Source organism: Auxenochlorella protothecoides, assembly GCF_000733215.1.
Source record: "Auxenochlorella protothecoides strain 0710 unplaced genomic scaffold scaffold49, whole genome shotgun sequence".
Classification (NCBI taxonomy): domain Eukaryota; kingdom Viridiplantae; phylum Chlorophyta; class Trebouxiophyceae; order Chlorellales; family Chlorellaceae; genus Auxenochlorella; species Auxenochlorella protothecoides.
Window position 1 is genome coordinate 64,869 of NW_011934252.1, and position 9,850 is coordinate 74,718.

The window sequence follows — 9,850 nt, forward strand, 5'->3', positions numbered from 1 at the left end:
CACGTTACCGACATGATTCCGTACAGTGACTCGGTGTCACTCGACATCCACGATCATGATGACTGTGCCCAGAAGTGTGCAGAGTGGCTACACGATACTCGAACAATACGCAGCCTTGCAGATTAATCTGAAATTGAGTATACATTGGTGCGTCACATATGAAGAGTGCGAAGGGACGCGGACTCGAGCTGCCTGAATTTGAAAGAAACTCGGGGACGACGGACATGCACATGTTGAGGCACCAGGCGCTATACAGATGCACTGTATCTCTGCGTCAAACGTTCGTAGCACTTTGTCCGTTGTCAATGCTCAACCATTTCTTCATCCATGCTACAGGACCAAACTGTGTAATCTTGCTATAGCAGCTAGACTGCGGGGGTGCATATGTTGTTGGCCATACCATGAGGTGCAACGATATGTCAGATTCGCCCTCATACTAGACTTGAAGGAAGCCTGTGCAGAGACTCGTGAGGTAGGTCTTGGTACATGGATATGTAAAACTACGATTTCTCGACTTTCAGAGCAAGTGGAAGACACGTTGGAGTATTAGGACGCATGCCCTCAGGAGAGGTGCCGCGTCACACTGTCCATCAACGACTGATGGTTTCAGAGCAAGAAACGGACAATGAAGTCGGGTACTTGCATATTACTGTATCCACCTGCTGCGCAGGCACGCTCCAAGATGTCGAGAGTGGTAGGTTTAGCTCCATGCCCATTTCCAAATCCTTTCTTACTCCTTGCCATGGCGGTGGCACAACATTGATGGAGCAGCCAACCGATGTAGGCTGCGGCATTTGACGTTGATCCCTGCCTCGTGTGGTGACCGTCAGCATTGCAGGACTTCTGCTCATGGGTTTTCCGGTACCTGAAACTCGATGCAAATCATCATGGAATTTTGCAGGGTTTTCCACCTCATTCCCATCCTCAATGCATTTGAGAACCCAACAGGATGACCGCGTGCATCGCTGATGGGGTAGCCATACAGGACAAGCCAGCAAGGTCAAGGTGTCGCACATCACCCATTCAGTTCTCGATACTAGTATCTCCAGTCTGCCGCCATGTGCCCTTGGGGATACCCGTCAAGGAACTTGGTCGCAGAGTTGACACATGAATGCTGTGCTAGAATGTATGCCAGGAAAGACAGTCCAATCGGCATTCGAAGTTTACAGCTTTCCACCAGCTTCCCCGGAAAGCTCTGCTGTTGCAATGTTTCTACGCACCAAGCTGTCCACTGGTTTTCTCGCAAGGGTTGAGATCCTGTCTCATCGCCGTATGCCAGTCCCAAGGGTCCCACAGGTGCCAGGTCGAGATTGGCATGTCGAAGGGTTACAGAGGCTGCCAGGCGCCTTCCTGAGGATCTACCTCCATATGCGTTGAGGTGATGATTGCCATTCACCCCCCCCTCTCACACGCACTTTATACCAGTGAACTTCACCCTGCTGCAATAGCCGTGCACCTCCAACAAGTAACCAGGCTTAAAAGCCGATACTACAACAAATGGCTGAAAACGTTAGGTATTCCTTGCAACATGATCCATACTACACAGATCTAGTGTGGCTCAGGCACTTGGGTGTATCAGAGGGAAGGTGGCATGACGGGGTAGAAGAGATCAGTCTGCGACTGACCTCCAAGGAGTCCCATGGATGATTGGCGGGTGCCCAGGGCAGATCAGTGGAAGGGCTTGACCTTCTGCCCCCTGTTGCACCTACCCCAGCACGGGGAGTAGAAGTAGCGGCCGTTGTACCACCACCAGTAGTAGCAGTAGTTGTTCCACCTGCCGTACCTCTGGCACCACCAGTAGCTCCGCCAATTGCTGGGGCGGTACCCAGAACTATACTCCTGCTTGCTCTCCATGCTCTCATCTGACAGGAAAGAGGCATTCGGAATGGGGAAAGGGTTCAGATCGAGAGGGGGGGGCTGAGGTCGATGGGACGTGAAGAAGCACCAACGTTCTAGGGCACCATTCCCGCGAGGCCAAGGACACTTGCCAGTAGATGTAGAGCTAGGGTCGGCCGTGGCAATCGCAAGGCTCCCCAGGACGAGGGCTAGCAGGAGGAGGCCGCTCGTGCGCTTCATGACGACCTGGAATCGCTACTCCAGGATGCTGGTGCGGTGTCGATTGGAGTAAAGGTATCTTGCTGCCAGATTTAAATTCAATGCGAGGAAGCAGGGGATCGTTACGCGGCATTTATGCCTTGCAGCCGTGAAGCTACATGAAGCCTGCTGAAGGTAGCCATCACGGAACCATGATCGGCAGTCACGCGCAGCTGTGAGCTCTGGGGTCTCTCGTCAAGGCTTCGAGCCCATCCTGATTGTTTTTATACATAAATTTCGACGGAGAAGCTACTGTAATGAACAGTAGTAGCGCGCTAATGACATGACTCCGTACCATGGCTATTTCGCCTCGACATCCGCGATCATGATGACTGTACTCAGAAGTGTACAGAGCGCCTACACGCGACTCGAAGCCTACGCAAGCCTTCATTTACATTTGAAGCTGAGTATGAAAAGTTGCGTGATGTATTAAGAATGCTAAGTGACGCCGACTCGAGCTGCCACTTTTCAAAAAAAAGTCAGAACACCGGACGTGCACATGTTGCGGCACCACACACACCAGAGATGCACAGTACTTCTCCGTCGAAAACTATAAGCATCTTGTCCGTCGTCATTATCTATCCATGTCCTCATCCATGCTATGGAACTAAGCAATGTCATTTTGGCTACAGGCTGCTAGACTGCAAGTGAGCTTGTGCTGATTTGCCACTCTCTTCACTACCAACGGTACGTCAGATATGTTCTCAATCAGTCATTCAGGTAGCTGTCTAGATGTTCGTGGATTAGTGCTTAGGGTGTGGGGATGTGATGTCTCGTTCGCGCGACCTTTACTGGGAACTTGATGGCTCCTTTAAGCAATAATTGTATGCTGTCATGTGACAATGACGCATCAGCCTCTACTCCTTCAACTTGAGGTCTCATATCAAAAAACTGGCAATCTGGTCGAGGGTCTGCATGATCTTGCAGTCATCTGCTGTGCAGGTACTTGTCGCGATTGCAAGAGTGGCAGCTGCAGCTTCAGGCCCAGATCCCCAAACCTTTGGAGTCCTTTCTATGGCGGTAGCTCAATCCTCATGAATTGGCCCAACCCATTGCTTTGCAGTGCACTGCTCGTTGACGTTTGCTTCGCGTCTCGTCCATCAGTAGCGCAGGTCCTCTGTTCATGCATATCTGCTAGCTGTTGCTCGACGCAGCCAATGGGGAGTTGTGCTAGTACCGACCCTCATTCCCAGCACACGCAATTAGGAACTCTACGCAATGACCGCGTGGGATGCTCAAGGGGTTGCCATGTTTGGCAAGACAGAAGATCCACGTGTCGCACACCTCGATTAAGTACTTCAAACTAGAACTGCCGGTGCCGCCGGCCAACCCTGGGGCTGGGTTTAAATTAAGTGTCCCTGGACATGCCTACTTGTTCTCACCTCCCTTGCACCTGCAATGTTGGTATCTATATTTCAAGAACTTGGTCGCAGGTAGAAGTATCTGATGCCAAGCTACCTATGAATGTCAAGGAGACAGCCATAGTTGTATTCTAGGTTTCTAACTTTCCTCTAGAGCCCACTGAGAGCTCCAACATCTGCAATACTCCTGCACATCACGCTCTGAGTGGTAATCGTGCGTGAATTGGGATCCAGTCGCTTCACGGTATGCAAACTGCTAGGGTCTCAGAGATGCTAGATCGTGGTGGACATGTCGAAGACTCACTGTAACTGCCAGACATTCTTCAGGGGGCCACCTTCCAAACCATCCTAACAGTGCTTCCCATCCAGTATCGCTCTCCTCAATATAAAGAGATTCATTCAAGCCCGTCTTGTCGCACATGCCATGTACTTTGGACTAGTGATCAATCTTACAATGCCGTTACTACGATTGATTGCTGAATATGTACTCATCATGGCAACATGATCCTCACTACACAGATCTGATGTGGCTCAGGCACTTTAATTATTCGGAGGGAAGGTGGCATGACGGGGTGGTGGATGACGCAGTCTGCGACTGACATACACAGGTGTACATGTAAGATTGGCGGGTGGCCGGGGCGGATCAGTGGAAGGGGCGGCGCCTCTCCCCCCTGGAGCACCTACCCCCCGGGCAGAAGTTGTAGTAGTAGTGCCCATTGTACCACCACCAGTAGTAGCAGTAGCTCCTGAAGCCCCTGTACCTCTCGCACCAGTAGTAGCGCTGCCAGTCGTTGGGACGATACCCAGACCGATACTCCTCTCTGCTGCTCTGCAGGGGTGAGCTCCTCTCGAATCCTGAGATGAGATGAGGGGGAAGAGTGGAGCACATTGCCTGAGATTGAGGATTTGGCTGAGGTCGAGGGACTGTCAAAGCACATCAATGCATCGGGATACCATGCTATCGCGACCTACGAAACTTGCCATCATCGGCCGCGGCGATGGCGAACGCCGCGACCAGCATGGTCAGCAACAGGAGTGCGCTAGTCTTCTTCATGGTTAAACTCTGCGGACCAAGATTGGGAGGAACGTGCAGTGTAGAGCCGATACGGTCCTACTAGAGTAATGATATGGCACTCAATCTGGAATTAACACGCCTGCTCCACTCGTATATGAGGGTTCATGGCACGAGATTTCATGATGCCGTCATTTGATTCTGGTAGACGCGGGATCCCTTAGGGTTCGACCGTTTCCCTCTATTTATGACCTTGACTGATGGTTGCCCGCACTGCTAGAATCCATTCTACCAAATTAATGCTTTAAATTCCCGTTACAGGCTATATGGGCTCGCAACAGAAAAAACCGCGCATGCTCACCAGCATTGACCCCGGTTCAGCTGATCCTGCGGATCTCGAGACAGCCACACGCGGCAATAATCTGCATCACACGAGGCCGTACTGCCGCGGATTTCGTGATGCGGGTGTCGCCAGAGGAGTCTAGGTGACCAATCTCCCATGGTTTTGAGCCGATCGAGCCCCTATCGGCCAATTGCCATCAATACCGCTTGAGGGCTGCGGGGGTTCGTAGGCACGTGCTACGGGAGCGGTCCAGGAGCAAGCCTGCAAGGTAGAACTCCTTGCGACACCATATGGAGAAATATTGCCCGACTGCGCTTGAAAAATCTAGGTTGACTCATATGCATTGAGAGAGCCTCGTGGCTTGAATAGGGGCCTTCGCGACCGATTGTACCGTTCGAGAACCCCTAGGTACTAATCTCAGCGACATGCTCGTGGCCTCGAGGGGTAGGTAGTTTTGAGACTTGATCATCATTTTGGTCCTCATACTAGCAACAATGATACTAGTTCATCGTGGGCCCGCTCCAGAAAAGGAGTACACCACCTCACTCGTCGAACCTCTCTTCCCTCATCTGGGATTGGTCAGCACGGGACATAAACTGGACTAACGTCCATCAGAAGAGGAGTATACTGCAATACATCTAATTCGGATGAAAGAGCAATCGCCCCAGCGGTCCATCCTGAGTGAGTGCACAACGCCTGCATCCCCGGAACTTAAATCGGGAGACCCCGGCCTTCGCTCCGGGACCTCGGACGACAGCGAGGCCTGCGCGCACCGCAGATGCGCGTCGCATTGCAGGAGTCATCCGCAGCTACTGAGCTTGAAAAAGTCCATACCATGCTTGGCAATCTGGCTTAGTAAATTCGGAGGCTGTGCGTTGAATGTCCTAATCCCGCAGTGACCATGCCCGCATTAAGGAGGGTCAAGATGCTGTAGTGAACCAGTGCATGTGCCTTCCCTCGTTGCAGGTGCGTTTCATGCATGCATGGCTACTGTGGGTTGTTGAACTCACCTGCCAAAAGTTTACCACGTTCAAGCTGTAGTCCCAGAGTTTGAATGACAGAGTCAGCCCTTTGAGCAAGTAAAAAGCCGACATAATGCCAAGACTGAAATGCCCCCCCCTCCCTTGAGGATCTGGGAGGGAGAGCTTGGCTGTACTTACATCCCTGGCCCCTAAGCTCTGAGGTTCCTCATGGTATATTATGGATGTCACTGACTCAGTGAACTGGTATGGGATCAGCAATGGATGAGGGAGTGCGCAGCAACTAGCATCAATGCATGGAGTGCCTGCCCGGCTTGGCATCCACCTCCCCACAGCTGGCAGATAAAGACGTGCAAAGGTCTACAGGACACCTCAGGCACTTTGATGGATGGAGCATGTTGTCAGCACTTACGGATACTTTCTATCGACAAAAATCTTGCTTCCAACAAAGCAGCTCCCGTGGGACCCACACCAAACCTCCTCAAGCTCCCAGGAAGATCAGAAGCGATCCGACCAGGGCCGTGTTCTTGAAGAACTGCAAGGTGTTGTGGGTGAGACGTGAGATATCAGGCTCACATCTGAGAATGTAAGAAGCGCATCCACGTCCTACCCTGCACCCACGCAGATGATCAGGAAAATTTTACTTCCTCTCCCTCTGGCCCCGAAAGACAACTCACATTGATGATGTCATTGAGTTGCTCAGGGCTGCTGGCGGGCAGGTCCCAGAATGCATGCATAATGGGCGTCACAATCACCAGGAAGAGGAGCTGGAAGTGGGGTGGGGATGGAACAGGGATGTAAGACGAATTTCTGATGAGACGCAAGTTGTTCATGGCAAGCACACCATGAGCACAACCGGCCCACTTCAAGACGTCACGCCCTCACCAGGAACTGAGCACCGAGCTTGCTGTTGAAGATGAACAGCAGGCCACCGATGAGCTCCAGGAGGATAGCGATGAGCAGGAAGTAAGGGTAGGTCACCTGTCGAATGTTTGGGGTCCGAGGACCGTCATCAGCAATCGATCGATGTAGTCCTCGGGCCACAGACATGCCCAGTTGTCAGCTGCCTTCCACATCTCCCACCACTCCATCTAGCCCCATCCCACCTTGCCGATGGGCAGCTTGGTACCCGCCAGCTCCTCCACTTGCGCGAAAAACTTGTCCAGCTTGGGCTCGACATGCTCCATGTCGGGGCCGCCCTGTGTGGGGATACAAGTGGACCAGTGATCGCGGGGTCTCTAGCAGTAAGGTACGGCCGGGGATGGCATAGAACACCACCCATTCCACCCCTAAGACTCACGGAGACGATGTTGAAGTGCTGGATCTTCTGCAGACCGCTGCTCAGGAAGAGGAAGGCGAAGAGCACCCGGCCCGTGAACGAGAAGACGCCCATGTTGCCAGTCGCGCTTGTTCAAGAATGGTTGCGTTACTACTACTGTTCACTCTGTTGTGAAGGGTGACGAGATAATGAGCTTCTTGGTCTTAGGACGAGTATTATGGGGAGCCGTCCATTCCGCTTCGAAACTGCGTTCCGAAAATGATCAACAGCTCGCAGGCAGCATCAGCCGATCCGGCAGAGAGTCGGTGCACTTCCCAAGGTGCGATCACGCATTTGATAACATGCCGAATATCAAAGAGGTTCACATAAAATGTCAGCCGCTTGAAAGATCGTCGCGTGATCCCCGTTGCCCCCCGTTGTTATTGGCACTGAGCCGCAAGAAGCCAGAGGACCTCGCCCTGCCCCATGGCCCATGCCGGGCCCCAGGCCCTCCTCCAAGACGTCATCGCCTCGCTCGCCCTCCCTGCCGAGGACTGGGAGCGCCGCGTGGCGGGGCTGAGGCAGCTGGCCAGCCTCGCTCCGCTCCTGGCCGCCCTGCCCGATGCAGCCGAGGTCCTGCTCGGCCTCCATGCCACCTTGTCCCGGCAGGCACGCGGCCATGCTGGCCACCCACTCCTGCCTTTGTCCCCCTGCCATGTCACTGCATGCACGGACGCGACGGTGCCTGTGCAGTTCATCTCACAGTCGCTGCGTCACCCTCTGCCCCCTCCCTTACCACACCACACCACACCAGATCCTGGACAGGAGGTCTGCCGTGGCGCGGGAGGCCCTGGAGAGCACCGCCCACCTGGCCACCAGCTGCGGCCGGGCGGCGGAGCAGCTGGCGGTGCAGCTCTACCCCGCGCTCATGGCCGCGCTGGCGACCACCATGGGCGTGGTGTGCGAGGCGGCCGAGGCCGCCTCGCGCGCGCTGCTGGCCCACGCGCCCTCCCGCGCGCTCCTGTGCCTGGTCTGTGCCACCGCCGCGCGCGACCGCAACGCCCGCCTGCGCGGCGCGGCGGCGCGGCACGCGCTGCGCGCGCTGTGCGACTGGGACGGCTCCCTGCTGGAGCGAGGCGCGGAGGCAGCGCAGGCGGCGGCCGCCGCCGCCGTCGTGGACGCCAGCGCCGAGGTCCGGGCGGCGGGTAAGGAGGTGTGGGCCGCCTGCGCCGCCCGCTGGCCGGACTGGGCGGCGGGGGAGGTGGCCGACGCGGGGCGGCGGGACGCGGGGCTGTGCGAGCGCCTGTCCCAGCTGCTCCCCCGGCCCGACCCCGAGCCCGAGGAGGTGGGCCGGCGGCGCGTCGGGCTCACATTGCGCCGGGCCGACCCGGGCGTTGGCAGCGCAGGCCTGAGGCACGACGCAGTGGGCCCAGGCAGGGCCGCCGTCCGCCTGATCGATCCGGCCCCGCTCGGAGGGCAGGCCGCCCCGACCCCCTACGCTGGCCTGCGGCGAGGCGCCCCGCCCTTGTTGGGCCCCACAGACTCGGAGAACGTCGACGCCAATACCGGACCCAATCGGCAGGGGGGCCTGTTGGCCCCGTGTGCCAAAGGATCTGAGGCAATCTGCAAGCCCGCCAGGGACTCTGAGCAGGAGGCCCCCGCCCCACCCCCCAGGGGCAGCCGCCCGCACGATGCGGCGTGCCTCCCGGCGCCGCCGCCGAGCGCGGCCGCACGCCTGGGCCGCAGCAGGAAGTCGATCGGGGGGGCGGCGCTGCGTGTGGCCCTGGCCAACAGGGTGAGCGGGCTTGGGTGTGCTGGGGCGGGCAGCCGGCGAAAGGGGTGCCGGGGTGTGCCTGAGGGGAGAGAGACGCAGGTCCACACCCGTGGCACCCAGGTGCCAGGCCATCACCAGAAGGTATGCCAGGGTTGCACCGCGCTCCCAGCCCACGCGGCCGCCATGATAGATCGTCCGACACACTCACGCTGCAGCCCTGCCCAACCCCCGCCGCAGGCTTGCTCCCTGGAACGCGCAGCTGCGGAGGAGGGCGAGGCCCTGGCCGACCCCGGCGTGGCTTCTCAAGCCATGGCCCAGCAGGCAGACGGCAGCGCCGACCCCCAGGAGCCAGCATCGAGTGCAACGACCGCGCAGACCTCCACGCCGCACCACCCCCCCCTCCCTCCCCCGCCCCCGGCGCCGCGCTGGCGTCCCTGGTGGCCAGGCTGGGCGCCCCCGGACAGGGCTGGCGGGAGCGGACCGCAGGCCTCGAATGCCTGGCCCGGGAGCTGCGCCCGCGCGACGACGGGGGCGGCGAGGCGCCCTGCCTGCGCCTGCCGCGCCACCTCGGCGACCGCCTGGCGGCCGTGCTGCACGACGCCACCGCCGAGCCGCACGCCCGCGTGGCGGCCGCCGGGCTGGACTGCCTCGCCCGCGCGCTGGCTTCCCCGGGCCTTGCCGTGGCGCTGGAGGCCCACCTCGAACGCCTCGTGCCCTGCATCTTCCTCAGGTGCAGGGTGGGGTGGATGCAGTGCTCGGAAGGGACATGGGCGTCGATGTGCGACACCCCCCCCCCCCCCGGGCCGGCGCTCCCTCCCGTTGCTTTGACGGAGACACCTCGTTCCAGCCATGCTTCTATCAGTACGCAAAAGCACGGACACCTCCACACCCCCCCCCCTCCACTATCTCACCTCCAGGATGGTGGACGTGAAGGAGGCCCTGCGCCAGGGCGCAGAGGCCTGCCTGGCGCCGCTGACGCGCCTGCCCGCCCCCGACGCGCTGTGCGCCGCGCTGGCGGCGACGCTGGC

General features: G+C 57.8%; 3 protein-coding genes across 3 annotated transcripts in view; 1 reads left to right on the forward strand and 2 right to left on the reverse strand.

Moving 5' to 3' along the window:
- Window positions 1-3,995: 3,995 nt before the first annotated feature.
- F751_4173 (hypothetical protein) lies at window positions 3,996-4,442 on the reverse strand (the record flags this gene model as incomplete). The annotated part of the gene is made up of 2 exons (XM_011400515.1): window positions 3,996-4,310; window positions 4,437-4,442. The coding sequence occupies 2 exons, from the start codon at window positions 4,440-4,442 to the stop codon at window positions 3,996-3,998; spliced, it is 321 nt and encodes a 106-aa protein (XP_011398817.1).
- A 1,829-nt stretch (window positions 4,443-6,271) lies between these two features.
- On the reverse strand, window positions 6,272-7,183 carry F751_4174 (hypothetical protein; the record flags this gene model as incomplete). The annotated part of the gene is made up of 5 exons (XM_011400516.1): window positions 6,272-6,325; window positions 6,468-6,557; window positions 6,676-6,771; window positions 6,897-6,989; window positions 7,091-7,183. 5 exons carry the CDS (start codon window positions 7,181-7,183, stop codon window positions 6,272-6,274), a joined length of 426 nt encoding a protein of 141 aa, XP_011398818.1.
- Window positions 7,184-7,534: 351 nt separating this feature from the next.
- Window positions 7,535-9,850, forward strand: part of F751_4175 (hypothetical protein) — a gene marked incomplete at both ends in the record, with an annotated part of 3,868 nt that continues 1,552 nt past the window's right edge. The window contains 5 exons of the mRNA XM_011400517.1: window positions 7,535-7,681; window positions 7,863-8,843; window positions 9,060-9,180; window positions 9,309-9,552; window positions 9,740-9,823. Coding sequence (XP_011398819.1) covers window positions 7,535-7,681; window positions 7,863-8,843; window positions 9,060-9,180; window positions 9,309-9,552; window positions 9,740-9,823 — 1,577 coding nt within the window. The remainder of the gene's footprint in view (window positions 7,682-7,862; window positions 8,844-9,059; window positions 9,181-9,308; window positions 9,553-9,739; window positions 9,824-9,850) is intronic.